Here is a 21,031-nt window from a genome sequence, read left to right as displayed (position 1 = left end):
TCACCATCTTCTTTCCTGTAGTTAGTTCAGTTTTAATAACGAAGCATAAATAAAGGCTGCATATGGATGGAAGCATGACATTTTATGCATGTCATGCCAAATGTTGCAGCAGATACATACACTAATCAATCATATCCTAACTCCTCACCTATAAAAAAACTCTTTCCATATATATTTATATATATGTATGTATATATGAGCAATCTCTGGTGAATTCATTCTGAATGTTTCTAGAGATCAGGCAATCTGAAGGAAAATTTTGCAACTGCAAAAATGTGCTCCAATTTGGAAATAATATCCCTAAATAAGTCTCCAAGTCAGTTAGCCATTATTATAGGCCCCCCCCACCAAGTACCCACTAAATATTTGGTGAAATAAAACAAATAATAAAATAATATTTAACTACAATAAGAATGCAGTCCCTCTGTTTGTATCTGCATAACACATAAGTTTGAGATGCTCATTTTAATTATTACATTTTAATCATTTGTACTCAATCACTCATGTCTTTCAAAAATAATAATAAGACCTTGTTTATGACTACAGATTGCCTCTTACACAATTTAGCGAGATATTTCACTGTTTAAAAATATATTGGGAGTGCTGGGCACTGATGGCTCAAGACTGCCATCCTTCCTACTGGGGAGGCTGAGATCTGAGGACCACAGATGAGGCCAGTCATGAAAATCTTTGTGGTTCTTTTTGTTAATTAACCACCAAAAAGCCGGAAGTGGATCTGTGACTCCAAAAGTATAGAGCAATCCTTGAGCAATGAAAGCTCAAGACTTGCACAGAGGTCCTGAATCCAAGCTTCAGGATTAGGGATGGGTAGATTGGTGCAAATATGAGTATGTATATGTATATATATAGCAAATTAAGGTCACTTTAAGAACATTTTAGGTAGTGCAATAATTCTATGCAAATTTGAATTGCTTTCTTTTGAAGCTGTTTGATGTTAAAGGTGAAGGGGAAAACTGAAGGGAATGAAGGGAAATCGTATTTTTCTCCTGAAAGGATAGAAATCAACCAAATTAATAATATCCCAACTTATTTCTTCAAAATTATATTACTCTTATCAAATAATTTTTCAATAAATTTTAGTTTTTTCAAGAAGAAATGATATAACATAGTATTTCCTAGTAATATCAAAATTAGATTTGAGTTAAATAAAATTTCAAACTAAAACTTAATTTTTTTCTGAAGTCTGTGTATATGAGAACCATTGGATATCTGTCACTCAAGCTAATAATTGAAATTACTAAATATATTCCACTGTCTGTGTTGATATTCTAGGGTCAATATATATTCAATCCATCTCTTAGATAATAGATTTATACTTAATCTTCAAACACCAAAAATATTTGGATAACAACACAAAATCAAAATTTTACTATTGACTTGTGTATTTTCTTTCTAAGTAGATACATGTGCATTTGGTTTTTTTTTTCCCCACAGCTGGGATTCAAAAGCTAGAGTAAATTTAGTGAAAGACAGTTTTGTCATGCAAATCCACTGAAATTGCACACTCTTACAAAACTATATGCATCTATTCCTGCCTTGATTAAATTCAGAATTACTCTAATTTTGAATTAGAAGAAAGCTGTGGAAATCTGTCAGTCACATGTTAGCAGTTTGTCAGGGGAGCATCCTTAAAGTCATATTAATGAAAAGCTTGTTTTAAAGCCTTCAAGGTTATATAACAGTGAAAACTAGTTTTGATGGTTTGTGTGCAACTAGTGGCCGAACTTTAATTGAAAGACCTTTTCATTCTCAATGTTGGCCTTTATTCAGATGGAAAGAAACCAAAATATTTCTTCCCAATATTTGGGTGATTGTTTAGCTGAAGACAATAAAAATGCAAGCTCTCTTAATCTTTATTGGAAAATTAGGACAATAATTCACAAAGACAAAAGGTCTTTCTGTTCTCCTCCCACTTGCCTGCTAAAAACTTGCATCCAAATTCCCCTTTCACAATGGATTTCTTAGCAATTAGTTGTAGAGCTACCTGGGAGCAGAGTTTACACTTATCATTTTCCCAGAGTTCTTTTATCTTCTTGAGACTACTCTAGTTTGTCCTATCACTTTACTAAAACCTATTGTTTTTGCTGAAGATTTTTCTATACACTAGAACATTAAGGAACTATCTTGAGTTACTTTCAAAATTTCACACAGAGTTTTCCCCACACTGCATTCAGTGTACTCATTAATTGTATTTGTTTTCCTCTTGTGCCTCTGCCATTTGTTATAGTGCTTTGTCCTACAAACTTTAAGGGCTTATGGAAAATTACATTTTCTCCCTTTCAACATATATGAAGTTATCTGTCTTTACTTTTTGAAATGCATAATTTTTATCTTTTATTCCAGTATGATAAAATAAGTAGAAGGTTCATAAACATCTCAACACAGAAGGATATCTGTTATCAGATAGCACTGTCTCCTATGTCTCCATTGAACTTCCATAAATTGAGGATCATCTACACTGTATCCATAGATACTTTAATCCCTTGGTTTCTTATTTGCTTGGAAGGCATTTTCATAACAATATTCTGTTTAGTAAAAGCAATAAATAGGAGTCTCCATGCAAGAGAAATTGGAGTTTCCTAACATGCACATGGTTTAAAAATAAAAATAAAAAATAAGGTGCCTTGAGATGCTGACAGTTTAAATATCTGGAACCAAAAGTTCTTATGAATATTTACAATATAACTGCTCAATTTTTACCTTACAAGCTTCAATTTAGGAAAATATACAGTACTTTTGCATATAATGGTACCTTGTGAGCCCCTGAGTCAAGTAGAGAAGATTTAAATACAAAAAGGAAAACAGCCATTAAAAGCACTTACATTGTGTGTGGAATAAATAGTACAAAATGATTATTTCCCTGGAAGACCAGGATCGGAAACATGCCTATGAAGACCCAAGATTCCTGCAGTGCTTAGAGAAGAATCTGGCAAAGACGGATGCCTAATTGGGTGAAGGTAAGGTTTTCTTTGCCGCAGGTGAAGCTCTAAGGAGACATCAGTGTCTTGTTTTAAACGGGAAGTCAAGTTGTCTTCTGAAGCTGTATTAAGCTGCTTCCTGCCTGAGAGGGATTCTTTGGGCTTAAGTTTTGATTTTTCAAGGTCCAGAAATTCAGGACACTGATAGGAAAAAAAAAGAAATTGTAGTTTTTTAGTTATACCAAGAATCATCTAAAGTTACATTCATACTCCAGATGTGATTTTTCTCATTATCTAGTTTGTGTTCCTCTCCATTATCTTATCTAAACAAATAAGAGACCAACTGTCAATTCAGTTCATCTTCAACAACAGTCTCAAGAACTTTAGTTTTACTGTGAAGTCAGATTAACGAGGTCAGATTTCTAAAATATATTGTTTTGCTTTGAGTTTTCTAATTAAATTTTAATGCAAAGTCTAAGACAAGAAATGGGACAGGAAACACCATCAGAAGGGAAGAAGAAAAAAGCTAGAAAGGAAATTAAGTCAGCAGTTATGTCAGATTATCTAAAGCCACAGAAGCAAAGAATGAAATACATATGTTTATGTTTACCAACCAGTAAAAACTTGTGAAAAGTATTTGAACTTATTTTCCTTCTGTCACATTACCCTATCTGTATTCATTTGTGTTTTCAGTTCTTTTCTAAGTTAAATTTTATTGTCAAGATCATGTATAGAGGAGTTAAAGTTACATTCATAAGGAAGTGAGTACATTACTTCTTGAACATTATTACCCCTTTCCATCTTTTTCCCCCACTTTTCCTTCCCATCTTTCTCTCCCACTTTGTAAACTTCATTTCCTACATATCACCTTGTGAACATCACTGGTAATTCTTAAGTATTATTTTTTGTTTTAACTAAGTTCCTAAACATATAAAACTTTCATAAGATTATTCCATGAATCTGTACTGAAATCATGTCTTTTATGTTCCATGGGCCAAAGGGTTCAAGATGGGAATGGAAGGGAATTAGATACAACTTAAAGAGGACCCCTGGAAGAGTTGTAGAGGAAGATTAAAGGACACTTTACATCCTTTGCCTTACCATGTTTAGAATTCCATGGAATGATAATATGGCAATCTCTTGTGATGACTGAAACCAAAAAGTTGACCAGTCTGACTGCATGTGAACCTCAGGTCTAATCTGATCAACTGTGTTTACTTTCTGAGACTCTGTGCTGCCTCTTATCTCTATAGGAAATTTCAGACTATTTTTACAGTGATCTTTTATTGGACTCTAGAGAAATCCTTTAGTTTTTATATCTCTAAAGAATGTAAATTTTTGTTGTTTACTTCTTGAAAAATGCAAAGATGGGAAGGAAGGACTGCGAGAGAATAAGAGAACGGAAGACACTGTATGAAAGGAAAAGTACTCGTTGACTCATGTAATTGTAATCCCTCTGTATATCACCTCTTTAAAAACATAAAAGTAAATTATTTAAAAAAAAACTAAAGAAACAAAGCTTTTATGTTAGCTTATCTTCAGTGGACCAGCTTTGTAATAGTAGGTACTCACGGGGATATCATGGAATTACAGCTCAAAGCCAGCCTGGGCAGAAGGAGTCAGGAGATTATCATTCAAAAATTTAAAAAAATACTTAAAAATTGGCGATACTTAAAATTATTTAATTATTTTACTTCCATTGTTTTCAAACTTTAAAAAAGTGCAATACATAATGCAGATCACAGAACCCATGTATAGATATTCTAACTGAACTGAAATGGGGATGACAATTGGTATTTTCCTCTGCATCTTGAGGGAGCCTCATGAAGGTAACCCCTGGAAGCATGGAGGCTTTCTCAGATGTATGGTGTGTACACTCACTTGTGAAGAGGGGCTGAAGCTTCTGTCAGTCTTAATGGAAGCTGCAGGATGACTGGTTCTCATCAAATGGAGGATGGGCCTTGGGTACTCTGCTCCTGCCGTTACCATACTATAGGCTGGAGGGACCACAGTAGTTTGTTTCTGTAACAGCTGTAATATTGTTTGGATATCTGTTGTCATTTGGGACTCAAGTCTGCAGAATAGAGAGAAAAGGGAAGTAATTCAGTATTTCAAAAGCATCTGAGAAAACCAGCAATATTACCCAAAACAAAACAAACAAACAAAACCAAAATTATGGTCCTGCTTTAAACAGGGAAGACAGGAGAGGGAGCACAGAGGCTCTTGCATGGCTGATATGCTCTATATCTCATCAGTGTCCTTAATAAAGATGATTACTTTCTTGTTAATTTGCAAAAATTTGCAGAATGAATTTAATAATAAACCACCTATTTTCCTAACCTGTCTTGATTTTAACGTGTATAACATGCATAGCATCTAATTTTAATAAAAAATTGCCTTTAATTTTGTTTAGGCTTTTACTCGATTTCTTCTTTACACTGTGTTAACTATTTTAAAGAGAAATAACTAATACATTTGGTTTGTAGTTAAGTCATCACATAAATGATTCTTTTGCATTTTAACTTCATATTACAGTCCTTACATTCAATGTACATTATGTAAAAATGAATTATATGACATGAGAGTAGGGACAGAATTGGGTAAGATGGGAAGAACCACGGAAGGCATGATACTGCTCAAATGCATTGTTATGAGAACATAATATGACCTGATTTTCATAACTTGACTTCTCACATTGAATCCCATTGTACAACTACCTAATTTTAAAAAACTGGGGAAAATTTATGTTACAATTATTTACCATTTATTTAATTTTCTTCTTTTCTGTTTTTAGCTCGAATAGTATTTATATTTATCTATACATATATTGTTAAGAGATGTAAATGTTGCTAGATGTTACTTTCCAGTGTGCAGTTCAGAGCTCTGATATTGAAGAAAATAGCACAATTTAAAAGCTTACGTGGCTTCTATGACTTATTTGGCTTGCAAAATGTTGTTACTTTTTTTTTCTGAAGCTCAGTATAACCAACTGACTTATTTTCTTTTCATTTTAAATTATAAGTCAAAACAAAAGCAATCAAAACAATTGGTCTCATTCTTTTCTACTGAATGTGTTAACAGCATAAGAACAAAAACTTTGGATTATATGCTGCTTCAGAAGTTTTATGTTTTGTTTTGTTTTGTGGGTCATGGAGCTTGAACTCTGGGCCTGAGCTCTTCAGCCCAAGGTTACTACCCTAACCTTGAGCCACAGCTCCACTTCCCATTTTCTAGAGGTTAATTGGAGATGAAAGTCTCTCCTTTGGTGCGTTGGCTGGCTTTGAACTTCAATCCTTATATCTCAGTCTCCTGAGTAGCTAGGATTACAGGCGTGAGCCACTGTGCACTGCTGCTTCAGAAGATTTTTAACTACTTACTTCTTTGGCCTTTTTTTGGCCTCCGAGATAAAGAAGAAAAGACTCTTTTTTCTAGTTCACCTTAACTTTTATTTTGCTTATATGTATTTCCATTAACATTCACATACAAATTATATCAGGCAAAGGTTTGAACATGGAACTCAGCCTGGAAATACTGTCAACTATACTTACTTTATAAGAGGCTAATACTTCAGAGCAATCCCAAGCTGAACTGTTTACAATAGTAAGATGCAAACTTTTCTACAAAATTTTATGGTCCCTGAAAATTCTAGAGAGCCAAAGGTATTAACTGGAAATAGCATTTGTTTAGAAAAAGAAAAAAAAAGCCTTAATCAAACATAATGGATAAAGTAACTATATGGGTAATCATATACAATCTTTCTAAATTTCTGCCCTGTAAAAAATGATTACAATGTCCTTCAGCATTGCTATATGCCCAGTACAGAAAAGAAACAAAAGCAAAAAATCAAAATCAACAAAATTCAACAAGCTAGGAACTATTTGCTGTAAGCACATATTGAACTTCTGGAAGACATACTACTGTACTTTGATAAAACACTATTAACAGGTAAGCATGTGTCAAAGGCAGTTTATAAATGAAACATTACAAATTTTATGTTTATGTATACAACTTATAAATCAGAAAAAGTTGCTCTTTTCCCAATAGTATAGCATCACACTAACACTATATAGTTAAGATCGAGAATGTCTGTACACATATTCACTATACCTCCAAAAGCACCAGTTGTCTTTCTTGGTCATTCTCATTTGTTATCTAACATTGCCAATCAAGGTTTTTTGTGTATTTGTATCAGTCTGAGCAGGCTAAACCAATCATTGTGTTATTTAGTCTATGAGACAAAGTTAACAAGTTTCGGGAAATGTGTTTCATAATCAGCAAAGAAACATTAACCCCACCACAAGATGGAAAACGCATCCTAAGGACATGATATAAATCCTAATAGACTATGCCCCTAGATAAGGCCAATGTGGAAATTGTTAGGAGTCTGGAAAATACGCAAGATTAGTGATTCGATGATTGTCTGAACAGTAAGAACTACTAAAAGTCAAAGTGAATTACCGAACGTTTCCTAGTGCAGCATCAACCAACTCCTGGGCTACTGAACATTCTTCCACACTACACACATTTACTGGTAGTGTAAATTAAAAAAAAAATAAGGATCAGCCTAAATCTTAGGGAATTTTGAAAAACTAGAATAATTACATATTTAATCATATTTTTATTCTGAAAATAGTGCTATAAACTCAATTATTTTCTTCTCAGATATCCTATTATCTTAAATAATTTAAACATGGTTGCCTGCAAATTCTGTCTTAGAGAGTAAGTATAAGCAGAATAATTTGGTTATTTTGCTGCAGTTCTCCTCACATATGTGCTTAAAAATGACAGCACTACTCTAGGCATATATTGTGCTATTTTAACAAGTATGAGAAAAAATGTGAAACTTCAGATTTTGACAAGTGATTTTTTTGTAGCAGTCTTCTTAAAAGCAACATCTATAATCAGATGGCCTTATTAACAACTTAATATTAACGTAAGTCTGTAATATAAAGACTTCAGATAGGAAAGTTGTTTCCAAAGAATTGTAGTATTTTTCTTATCTACTTTGGCTTTTAAGACTGTGGCAAAATAACCTCAAAAATAACTCCAAGTCATATCACTTGTCACTTCTTTATCAGAGAAATGTATCTTACAAGTGTCTTAAACTTGGATGTTGTCAACTTGTTTTTTCAGATATTCTACATTAAATTTTCAGATGTTACAATTTTGGAAAATATAGCTTAGATCTCTAATGGAAAGGACGTAACTGGGCTAAGCTACTACCAGTGAAGTTTACACAGAGATCATTTGCTGAACATGGCTGTTAACAAAACTGATTACTTCTTCACTCAGATAGTTGGTTCTAGATACTGCTACATTTTCACAATAATCTTGCCAGATTTTCAAGACTAGTATTTACCATCTGTGTTCAAAACCTTTTACCTCCAGAGGCAAAGCAGAGAAAAGTGAAATTATAACTTGTTTCTATTTATCTAAATAAACTCTTATGGAAAAACAAATGCATAGGACATATTTTCCTTATCTGATCTGTCATCCAAAAAATAACTATGAGGAAACTCAACCAAAAAAGGACTGTTTCTAAATAAATTGTCATCTTGTCCTTTTCAATACAAAGACAAAAACTTGTATATTTAAGATAATGCTTAAAATGATAGCGATAGTTCAAAATAAGAAACTAAAATCTCATCACTGTAAATTCCCCAAGGCTTTTGGCACTGACATTATGATTTTAGACTTTTGATCAACTTGAAGCTGCTACTAAATATAGGAAGTCTTTAAAAGGGGAGATGAGAGGTGAGAAAGACAGTGAGGAAATAAAGAGTATTTATGTGCACATATAAAAGTTTGGGATAAAGTCTTTTCTGCTAGGGTTTTCAAGATACTCAAATAATTTCCCCACCTTTTTCCATTTTAAAGACGACCCTCTAGTTGGAAATAATCCCTTTAGGCTACTGTAAATGATGTTGCCAGGAGCAGCTTCAGTTTCATAGTCTTCAATAAGTAAGTAATCTCACAAGAAAAAAATCATACACGGAAATAGAGTTAAAGTGGGCAGTTCTTCCATGCATAAACATTTCAGGAGAAAAACCATCAATTTTAAAGATAACCATCAGGTTTCGGGTGTCCTAGTACACTCTATACCAAAGTTTTGCTTTATACCATTGGTAACTAAATTCCTGGCCCGGGGCTGGGCCGTGTGAGGGCCCCACGGAGAGGTAAAGGCATGATTTCCCCGCACCGCAGGAAAAATAGGGTGCAAGCCTAGAAACTACTTTCCCACCAACACTTGTTGAAAAATTGATTTGAAGGCGTCTTCAGGTTTGGACTAGTGTCAAAAAGCCCAGATTTGGTGTGTCTGTTTTAACCTGAAGATTCTTAACTACTAAATTATCAAGAAGAAAAAAACAAAAACTGGAAAGTAATCTGGTAAACATAACTTTACTAAAAATCAGAAATGGAACGATTTGTAGTAACAGCACCACTAGCTCGTAACAGATCTAAGACTGCTTTGTATGTGACACCCCTGGATCGAATCACTGAGTTTGGAGGTGAACTTCATGAAGATGGAGGAAAACTCTTCTGCACTTCTTGCAATGTGGTTCTGAATCATGTTCTCAAGTCTGCCATTATTGACCACCTCAAGTCAAAGGCAGAATTGGAAGAGCAGAATGTGAGAAAGAAGCAGAGGCCCCTAAATGCATCTCTTCAGTGCAATAGTACTGCACAAACGGAGAAAGTTAGTGTTATCCAGGACTTTGTGAAAATGTGCCTGGAAGCCAACATCCCCCTGGAGAAAGCTGATCATCCACCAGTTCTTGCTTTCTTGTCTCGGGCCATGTAAAGGCTGAAGGCTCCATACCTAAGTGAGAGCAGCTGAGAAGAGCATATCTGCTTGATGGATGTGAGAATGAAAATCAGCTCCTCAATTCACAAGATTGTTGACAAGGAGGTTGTCACCTTTGTGATCAAGATAAATAATCTTGAGTATTAAAGTTATGTGTTGATTGTGTGGTTCATTTTATATTTAGTTCATTTAAAATCATGTGAAGAATAGTTTTGCATTGTGTATATAGTTGCAGGAAAAAAAGATCTCATTGCAAAAGTTACTGTTAATTTTAGAAGCAAAGACTCTTACAACCACTTTCACAAATTAAATATAGGTTCTTTAGTTATTGAATTTATAGTAAATTTAGGCTTTGATTTGGACAAGGAAACAATTGGAAAATGGGAGTAGCAGTAAATTTTTCTGTTCAATACTAATTTATATTAACTTCTAGAATGTGAATTAATTAATAATATTCTTACAAGTTTTCTAAAATTTTTAGTCAGATTCAACTACAATGAATCTAATCTAGAGCTTAATATATAAAAATAAAATAAAAACTTTATCAACAATTTGAATCCAGAATTTAAGTAAGAGGCCAAAAGTTAGGATGTTTTTGATTCCTGAAAACTTTTAGTAAATAGCAACAAGTCTAAAAATATAGAATCTGTTCTTGAGTTCTATCTTGATTTCTAATAGATCCTATATTGATTTCTAATAGAGTCTACTATTATAAGGTAAGACTTCAGTGTCCACAGGTTCAGCAGTAATAGGTAGAACATGGTTTTCAGGTCACGTGGCCAGTGCAGGGTAAGACGAGACCATTTTTATTAGTATCATTTAGACAACAGTGAAGACCAGTTTTAGCGCATGACCTGGCTCTGTGGTCCAGAAACTAACTTCAGGCCTTCGGGACGGTTCTACAAATCAATTCATTGGAGACTGTTGTCTGCACAGCTTAACAATTTAGACAAAATCATTTGAGAAATGACTGAATTAAAACTATTTCCTGGGCCGGGAGTTTGGCCTAGTGGTTAAAGTGCTTGCCTAGCATGCATGAAGATCCGGGTTCGATTCCTTGGCACCACATACATAGAAAAAAGCCGGAAGTGGTGCTGAGGCGCAAGTGGTAGAGCTCTAGTCTTGAGAAAGTCCAAGGACAGTGCTCAGGCCCTGAGCTCAAGCCCAGGACTGGCAAAAAAAATAAAATAAAAAATAAAACTATTTCCTATTCCATAGATTGATCCACCAATGAGTTTATAATCTAAAGGTATTATCAGGCAATGGAAAAACTTTTGGAGGTGGGGCTTGTTTATAGTGAATGGGTCACTTGAGTCATGGAAAGCTTTCTGCTTTCTGGCTGTCATAGAAAGAGCCTCACTGTTACATGTGATCTTTCATCACCATAAGCCTAGAAATAATGGAACTACCAACTGGGGGCTGTAACTTCTGAAAACATATGCCAAAAAGATGTCATCCTTTGTTTATGTAGTGTGAAGAACCTCAGATCTGTGGGCCAAAGAAGGCCCTTAAAAATCACCTAGTAGGGGCTGGGAGTTTGGCCTAGTGGTTAAAGTGCTTGCCTAGCATGCATGAAGACCCAGGTTCTATTCTTCGGTACCACATACATAGAAAAAAGCTGTAACTGGTGCTGAGGCTCAAGTGGTAGAGCTCTAGCCTTGAGAAAGTCCAAGGACAGTGCTCAGGCCCTGAGCTCAAGCCCAGGACTGGCAAAAAAAAAATCATCTAGCAAAGCACAGGACAGACAGATACACTTTTCATACTCTTCTTGTTGGCTGCCTGCTGCCAAATGCTTGTACTCCTACTTCTCATGCCATGGGGAATATGTTTTCAATATTCCAGTGGGACTCAGCTGATAGTGGCTCAGGTTTATAATCCTAGCTATTCAGCAGGCTGATCTGAAAATTATGGTTGAAAGCCAGATCTAGTAGACAAATCTGAGAGGAGCATATTTTCAAATAACCAGCAGTAAGGCAGAAGTAGAGGTGTGGCTCGAGTGTGCCAGCAGTGAGCCAAAAAAGGCAAGCAGAAAAGCCTGAGATCCTGAGTTCAAACACAAACACACATACACACACACACACACACACACACATACACACACACACAAACATACACATACATATGAACCATACATACCCATACATTCACACAAATAAGAATTGAAATGGATCTTGAAAAATGGATCAGAAAAATATTTCCTCGCTTCTTCAATGTGTTTGACAGAGCTATAAGGTACTGATCGCTGTCTTGAAAGGCCCATCTTTGAAAGTCCTGTAAATATCATCTTATTGTTTCTACTAACACTCTTCGCACTTGACAATCTCTCATTCTGCATTATTTTGAATATTTAGTTTTGTTTTATTCACTTATTGATTTGTATATTCTGTAAATCAACACAAGTGTCCTTTGGTAAGAAATTTGCTTACTACATATAAATTGTATTTTCATATTTTATGACTAGGACTCAGTCATAAATGAATGGATTCTTTTGGAGAGTAAACAAACTACTCTGCCAAAATTATAGAGAATGAAATAAAAATTTAGCTTTGTATAGGTTTGGAATAGAAAAAATATACTAAGTTTTGGCATTGCTTTGTTAGCTCCTTCATTCAATGGTCTCCTATGTACCAGGCATGTTTTTTTTAGGGAAATTATGTATAACATGAAAAATACATGTAAAACAGAGCTTTCAGTGGTGACAGAAGCTGCTCATTTGAGAAGGACAACAAAGGACAAGAACAAACAACTCTAATGTTAGATGAAAAAAGAGCTCTGTGTCATATTAGAAACACACAGACAAATTGCTTTGGGAATTCTGCAATGAGTTATGACTAATAGATTTTGTTTTTGTTTCTGTTTTTTGTTTTTTTGTTTTTGTGAGTCATAGGGCTTGAACTCAACCTGGGCATTGTTCCTGAGCTCCTCATCTCAAGGCTACTGCCTTACCCTTGAGCCAAGCCCTCCTTCCTGTTTCTTAGTGGTTAACTGGAGATAAATCTCAGGTACTTTTGTGTCCCGGCTGGCTTTGAACCTTGATCCTCATATCTCAGCCTCATAAAATTTACAGGCATAAGACACCATGTCCTGCTCACTACCAGATTTTTTTTTCACAAATTCTACTTCCTCCTCATCTTAAATGTTCCTTTAAACTAACAGCATTGAGCAGGCTTGGAAGAATGGGAGTCTCCAGTGGACTCCTCAACGCTATGACTTAGAATCCGCAGTTTAACAGGATTCCCAGGTGATCTGAATACATGTTAAAGTATGAGAAACATTGCTGTAGTATTGTTAATAGTTTCCTTAGCGCTCTCTCTCTCTCTCTCCCTCTCTCTCTCTCTCTCTCTCTCTCTCTCTCTCTCTCTCTCTCTCTCTCTCTCTGTCTGTCTCTCTCTCTCTATATATATGTGTGTGTGTGTGTGTGTGTGTGTTATAATATTTGAACATGAACATGGCAGAACATTTCTTATGTAAGTCTTTCACTTTAAAAATAGCTTTATTGGCCATGAAGGCAGAAACTAAGTCAAGAACCATTCAAAATAATTCATTTATATTTGGTTCGATTGCCATGTCTACTTGATATGTGTGTTTGGATTTGACAGGAATATAAGAGCCCTCAATTCTATACTTCAACAAATGTTCAGATTAGACTCAACCCAAAAACATATCATGAGATTTTCACTTTTAATAATTCTTCTGAGATCAATGGGCCTTTTCAATTTGTTTCCATCTTTTTGCCTCATAGAGCAAACTAGAGAAAGAAGCTGTTGGATGTGGAAGTAAGAATGTAATTTCAGAAAAATTATATGATAATCTGACACAGGAAATAAAATATTTGTGAAAATATCAGAGAGTTACAGAAAATTAGTCAAAGGAGGAGGAATAATTGTAACAATTCAAAACATGTTCAGAAAGCACATGTAGATGCTGGAAATGTCTCAAAAAGATTTAATTGTATTTTTGCTATGAAAAAAATGTCATAAAATATTTAATAAAATAGTAATAAGTATTATAATAATGAGTGACTGCAAATCAAATAGATACTTGACAAATACCATAAGAATTTTCAGTGCTATAGCATAGTGATATGAAATACAGACTTATTTTAACAGACATGATTGGCACCCACTACAGAGCAAATAGAGGACAGAAAAAAAAATCTTAGATTTAGAATTGAAGAAAATTTCAAACCCAGAATATTTGTAAAGTAAGAGCATATACTCAAATGGATGAGAAAAAGTTAAAGGGGGAAAGTTTAGGCAGATAGAGAGAGAGAAGGCAATCAGGAAGATAATGTTTCATCTCCTCATGAAGACTGGGAAACAGAATCTGGTGAAGATGAAGCCTGATGCAGACAAAGCCCCTTCTTTCTGAAGACCTTGAAAGGCCCAGACAAGAGCTCTGAATAAAGCAAAGCCCACGAAGACTCTGAAGAAGACATTCAGAGGGTTAGGTGCCCTTTCATATTGAGTAAGGCGGGAAGTGATCCAGTCAGAATGCAAAAGAGTGGAGAATTTTGGGGGGGTTATAAATGAGGGACCCCATGAGCCTATATCAGACTATATGTACTCTCACTCTTCTTACCCTCCTTGCCCAAGAAGCAAGTGGAAAAGACCTTATATGACATATGGTAAGGAGCAGGAAATCATAATTTTAGCTCATACCAAATCTTAAATTGATAAGAGGCTCTCTGAATCTTGTCTGGTACCTTGACTATTTTCAAATAAACTTTTCCTCCTTTATTTGGTGGAGAGGAAAATGATATGAAAACCAGTAAAGTTCATCATTCATCATTCATCCAAAGTTACTAATTCATTCTTCTTTGTTTGTATCAAGTACAGTCTAAGTCCAATTGGCCAGTGAATCTAGTGAGTTAAGAAGCTGTATAGTACTGATGCACATTCAGATATTCTTTGTTTTTATGGATCTCGGGGCTTGAACTCTGGGCTTGGGCGCTGTCTCTGAGCTCTTCAACTCAAGATTCTACCACTGGAACCACAGTATTTCTTCTGATATTCTGGTGGTTAATTGGAAATAAGAGTTTCATGGACTTTTGTGCCTGGGGCTTTGAGCTGCATTTCTCAGAGCTCAGCCTCCTGAGTAGCTAGGCATAAGCCACAGGTGCCCTCCCTTTTCATGAGGATAATTTTTATCTTGTTTGCATATACTAAAGATTCAATATGAAAATTACATCATATTTGCATTTTATTAGACATTTTAAGTAATCAAAAGAAGATTTAAAGTATGTGGGTTTCTGTAAGTTATATGCCAATACTATTGCTTTTTACCTAAGGGACTGAATATCCTGGGGATCTATTTGGGTATTCAAGTCTGGTCATGGACCTATCTACTATGGCTGAGAAAGGATGATTCATTTATTATTTGTGTGCCTACGAAAGCATTTTGGGTAGACACAGATTAAAGAACAAAAATGAAGTTAGGGAAATGTATGACTTGATCTGTTCATTCTGTAAATGGGTAAGTAAATGGCTAAGACTTTTTTCTAGGCTGTCCAATTGCAAGTACTTTGTTAGTACTGTGTTTAAGCAATCACTGTTTCTCTTAGTATTCACCCATTTACTCTCTTTTTTAATATCAGTTGCCACCACCATCGCTATCATCAGATGTATGGAATACATAAGCAAAATTCAAGATAGTATATCTGGAATAAACTGACAATGTTTGTGGTAAAAGCAAAGCTCATGGATTGGGAAAATAAAGATGACTAACCAAGTAGCTTACAGGACATGGGAAGCATTTATAAGATACATGAAATACAAACATGTACTTACTATTAACCAGCAAGTCATACCAAAGTTAGAATCAGAATGAGATGTAACAAACAAAAGTGTCACATGTATAGAAAGAGATGGAAAGAACAGCATATTTTATGTCAGTTCCGGGAAGACAGCTAAACCCCAAATTTTGTGATTGATTGTTGACATCCAATAGAATCTCCTTCTGTTTCCCCATATGCTCTTTTAAGCAAGCAGACCAACAATTGAACAAAAACTAGAGAGCCACAGATGTGTTTAGGTGATACACATGTGTCTCTGTAATAGAGCCAGTGATTGCCCTTGGCACAGAAGATTCTGCTTTTTGTCTGTGGACCTCTCTAGCTAAACTGCAGCTCTGGTCCTTAGAGCTATACAAAAGTCCAGGCTGGAAAGGTTGCCTAGGCAAATACATAAACTACATCTAGATTAGGATGCAGTGGTACAGTCCTTTTACCAGGCTTGGTATTTATTTGAAATGCTAACTATTCCCATCTTGTGCTATTATTTCCCATTACATAGTGCGAATGGATTTAGTAAATCATAAGTTGTTGGTGTTTTAATTTAGTTCCCACAATGTTATACCTACAATGCTTAGGATACCTTATTGGGCAGCGGGAGGTGGGGTTCTTGGAGACCATCCTTGTATCAGAAAAATTCCCAAATGAAACAAGCAAAGCAGCTATTTTAGGCTCTTTTTCTTTCCTCTGATTTTTTATTTATTTATTTATTTATTTATTTATTTATTTATTTTTTGTTACCAATTTAACTCTAAGGAACCAACTCAACTTGAGTGACAGGATTAGCTCCTCCCTAAAATCAAAATGCATTTCTTAAATTGTATGGCTTGACTCAAGGAGGAGGTAAAGGCAATGGCCTTTTGGTTATGGAATTGTCAATTCATTCATAGTTTTCACAGGGTGACTAAATGAACGTTTAAGTCATTTTGAATACTATAAAACATCACTAAATCACAAACAGTAACTAAATAGCATGAGGAAATTTTAAAAAGGAAGAAAAGGTGTCTGTGAACAATCGAAATCTAAATTACTTTAGATTTCAAGGAAAGGATGTTTTCTAGGATAGTTTTCATAATTAAGTTTGTGAAATAGAAAAAAATAACATCGATGTCCCTAAAAGTATAAAGTGTTTTACTTAAATATTCGCTGCAATACAAATTGGTAATCCTATCAATTTCTAGTCTTAGTTTAAATATATTTGTGTATGGAAAATATGGGATTCTGGCAAGAGAATTTTCTTGGTCATGTTTCTCTTTTGCCCTGCCACTGCTGATACCTGTTAAGTTGTTCTTGAAGCAAATCTAGTCTTTGCTCCACTTCTCCATAGGTGAGGTCACTTTCTGTTTCTGAGATGCCCCAGGCAGCTCCCTGAATTGCAGAAGCACTACACTCCTCAGGATGAGTCCTGGGGTGCTCTCTCTCCCAGCACTGTGAGTCAGTGATATCTATGGGAAAGAGCAAGAGACATGTCAGCTTCAGTGGGTTCTCCTTTACTTCAATAACACATAGATAACTACAAGACACACAGAAAAGGTTATCTGAGTGCAACATAGGAGATAAGGAATCAAAAGCATTCCTGCACATAACTTAGCACCAATGGGTCACAGAGTCCAGCCCTTACCTTACTGACTTACCTCCCTATATATTTTCATAGAATTTACAATCCACAGTGGGTTATGAGTTTTTAAAAATAATTTTGTATTTTTCTGTTTGCTCTAAGTTAAGCATATATAATTTACCAGTACTATGACTTTCTGTCTTTGAGTTGAGAAGAAAACAACACATATTATCTCTATTGCTTTCCCTAAGATTTGAGATCTTTATGTCAGTCTTCCATAGGTAATTTGGATATTTTGTGACTTATAGTAGGTCCAAGAAAAAAGCTCTGAAGAAAGTGAAGACCTTCTATGTGATTCTCTTAGTCCATTCTCTTGGCTTTCAAAGTCCAGGCAAGGAGCCATAGTCATTAAAAACAAGTCGTCTTTAATGGACTTGGATTTAAAGCTACTGACATGATACTAGGGTTTCATATTTTTGTGATTCTTGTAGATACATCTCTTTTTATCTTTTATTATGATCACATTGTTTTGTAATTTTTCACATGGCTCTTTTATTATAAATATTGTGATGTACTATACTTGAAAAACAAACTGTTTATCTCTTTTTAAGTATTTTTTTATTTTGGAGGTAATGTATTACAGGGATTAAGTTACATTTGCCAGATAGTAGGTGCATTAGTTCTTATACATTGATACCCCTTCTTGTGTTTGTGCCCCCATTTCCCTCTCTCCATCCTCTCCCAATCATCTTGTTTTCCTCCCTTCCCTTTGCCATTTCAAATAAACTAAGAAAAATATATACAAGAGACCAGGTAACAAAGTCAGATACAGTAACCACATGACATTAACCAAAGGGCAACAAAAGAGAAGAGAAATAACACAGTACATTAAGAACAACAATCACACAAGATAAAGCTCTTGCTTCCATATCCTAGAGCAAACTGTTTATGTTTTGAATATTACTAGTGCTTGGAGTGTGTGCTTTATGCCAGACACTGATAAATGCAGAAGAGTTAAGGACAGAGAGTGTTAATTTGTAGAATATAGTCTAGCAGGCTTGAGATAATTGTTCATACAGAGATTCATTTTCTCACCCTGATAGAATTTATAGTTCCTCCTAAAAATCTGCACTTTTAGGCTATTAATATTTGGGGACAAAAACATCCTACTTCTGGCCTTGTTTTGGTCACATATCTTTCACACTTTTGCTATGTTTTCTTAACCTCAGGGAAATGACTGAAAGGTGTAAAATAAAATCCATGAAAAAATATGAATTGAAGTAAGAGTTAATTTCAGAGATAAAGAGATACTTCATTCAGTGAGGGTTTGGTAGGAGAGGATTACTTCATTATTTTCACATAGAATTAGATTTGAATCACAAAATGTTACTTGGTTTGATAGCAAGATTTTACTTTTAAATCTATCAATCAGTAAACACTGACACCAGCTCTTCAATATGGTTCTGGAATTTGCATTTTCAGCTAATATTTAAAAATATAGTAGACTGAAACTGAATTAGGATAGATTAGCTCTGATTGTAGAAATAAGAAAGGGATCTTCAGGACTTCCTACAGTTTTTCTAAAAGTCCACCCAGGGCCTCCAATTCATATCCTTTCTCAAATTGGAAGATAAAAAATAAATTACATGGTTACAATTAGTGTACAACCAGGATTCTCCTAGAAGAGGATCATAATATCTCAAAAGCTATGTACATATGTCCATATAGGATGAGACTAAGTGAAATGAGCTCCAAGATATGGAAACAAGAGTTTTACCTTTCTGATTGCTGTTCTTAATGTACTATATGAAACTATTTCCTTTCTTTTCTTTTCTGCTAATGATTTATCTCCTGTTGTAATTGTACCTGACTTTGGTACCTGTATATTGTACGTGTATAATTTCTTATTTGAAAAAGTGAAGGTAGGGAAAAACAAGATAAGTGGGAAAGGGTTAGTGGAGGGAAAGTTTGAGAAAGACATGGGAAGGGGTAACAATGTTCAAGACAAAATGTACCCACTACCTGATGAATGTAACTGTAACCCCTTTGTACATCACTCTGACAATAAAATTAAAAAAATAATAAATTACATGGTTACTTCATGAATTTTCTCTCACACTGTTTTATCATGAAATACACAGTTTCTATAATGTAGCAGTTCTGCTGCAGTTGGGGATGCTATCGCCAAGAAATTAACATATGAAAAGACAGCTTGCATTCCCGTTTTGTTTTTTTTTTTATTTTGTTTTGTGGGTCACAGGGCTTGAACTCGGAGGGCCAGGTGCTGTCCCTCAGCTCTTGTAGCTCAAGGCTACCACCCTAACCCTGGGCCTGGGCACTGTCCCTGAGCTGTTCAGCTCAAGGCAACTGACCTACCCTTGAGCCAAGCCCCACTTCCTGTTTTAGAGGTCAACTGGAATTAAGAGCCTCAGGTCCTTTCGTGCCAGGGTTGGCATTGAACCTTTATCCTCAGATTTCAGGCTGCCTTCCCCTGTTCTGCACAGACTTCAAAGACCTTACAGAACACTCCAGAAAGGTTCCTGATTGTGACATCCAATTTTACAATATCCTAAGGTTTAGATTTGTTTTCTAAATTGAAAGTTGATTATTCTTTTCAGTATTTTACCAACTATCAAACACTCCAGAAAGGTTCCTGATTCTGACATCCAATTTTACAACATCCTAAGTTTTAGATTTGTTTTCTAAATTGAAAGTTGATTATTCTTTTCAATATTTTACCAACTATCACAAATTAAAAAAATCTAAGTAGAAAAGCACAAATGAAAAATCTAAGTAGAAAAATTATACTGCTTCATTTCTTTTTAAGTTAACTATCAGCAGATTTTTATGGAGAAGTATGATTTGTTATTCACAGACCTATGAATCTGACAGAAATGTGAATCATGAATGTGGTATCTTAGTAAACTAAGTTTTCAGCTTTGGACTTGCTATTCCAAAAAGAACTTAAAACACATAAAAGTGGTTTGATGATGAGAGTGCATTTCTCTGCTATTCTTTTTGTATGTAGCTCAGATATAAAGATTTCTTTAGAAAATGCAATAATTGATAGGATTGCAGTTATATATTGAGCTTTGTGCCATGAAGGCACACATAATTACCCTTGAATAGCAATGAAAGGACGTAGATTTATGATATGATTACAGATATGTTAGATGTGTTCATGGTGATATTTTCTTTTTCAGATGTGTACAATTATATCTATAGGTTCTTTATCACTAATGATAAAGAAATATAACAATATAAAATCAACAAATTCTCTAATGCATTTGGAAAATTTTATTTTCAGAATATTCTTAATAACTCTTTTGTCTCTGTGATGTTTATGCCTACATGTTTCCTACTACTATTGACAGTGACATGAATATGAGCCTAGGCTCCTCCATGTAATCTATGTTTATATTTAATACCTTTCTTACTACCTTTATAAATCAAATATATAATAAGTGGGTTTTAAAATGGTAGTGGTTAATCAAATGCAATGAATTTTGGAGGATAATATATTTTTTCAGTGTTTAAAAAGTATGTATTTTAGGAGACGTCAATAATATCTTTTCTGTGCATCACAGACCTCCTTGATTATAATCAGCTCTTGTTAAAATCTAGAGATATATGATTTGTCTGTTTTAATGGCAATATAGAACGACAACTTCAAAGGGAAAATCCATATAATGGTCCTAATTGAATGAGCATCCTTGTAGACACTTTCTAAATATAGCTCAGAAAAAATCTGTACTTGGTTACCTTGGAAAATGTTGCTATAGTTGCAAGACACATTTCTGCAAATGGATGAACATAAAGTAAAATTCCATTGTGATTTGGATAAATAAATTTACTCTAGGTACACAAATTTGCTTAGGGACAACTTTTCACCTCAATGAAAATAGGATCATAGACTATTTTTATTATAATTTAATTTT

General features: G+C 34.7%; 1 protein-coding gene and 1 pseudogene across 1 annotated transcript in view; one reads left to right on the top strand and one right to left on the bottom strand.

Annotated features, from left to right (window-relative positions):
• Positions 1-1,436: 1,436 nt before the first annotated feature.
• Positions 1,437-21,031, bottom strand: part of Kcnh7 (potassium voltage-gated channel subfamily H member 7) — a 468,230-nt gene continuing 448,635 nt past the window's right edge. Inside the window, exons 14-16 of the mRNA XM_090342730.1 lie at positions 16,812-16,980; positions 4,821-5,013; positions 1,437-3,140 (exon numbers count right to left, since the gene is read on the bottom strand). Of these exons, the coding sequence (XP_090198856.1) occupies positions 2,874-3,140; positions 4,821-5,013; positions 16,812-16,980 (629 nt within the window). The 3' untranslated portion in view covers positions 1,437-2,873. The remainder of the gene's footprint in view (positions 3,141-4,820; positions 5,014-16,811; positions 16,981-21,031) is intronic.
• On the top strand, positions 8,948-9,842 carry LOC150056289 (CGG triplet repeat-binding protein 1-like; annotated as a pseudogene).

The sequence above is a fragment of the Megascapheus bottae genome, chromosome 12 (assembly GCF_031878675.1).
Source record: "Megascapheus bottae isolate mThoBot1 chromosome 12, mThoBot2.hap1, whole genome shotgun sequence".
In the NCBI taxonomy this organism is placed as follows: Eukaryota; Metazoa; Chordata; class Mammalia; order Rodentia; family Geomyidae; genus Megascapheus; species Megascapheus bottae.
The sequence above is the reverse complement of the archived record's forward strand: the minus strand, read 5'-3'. Positions and strand labels throughout refer to the sequence as shown.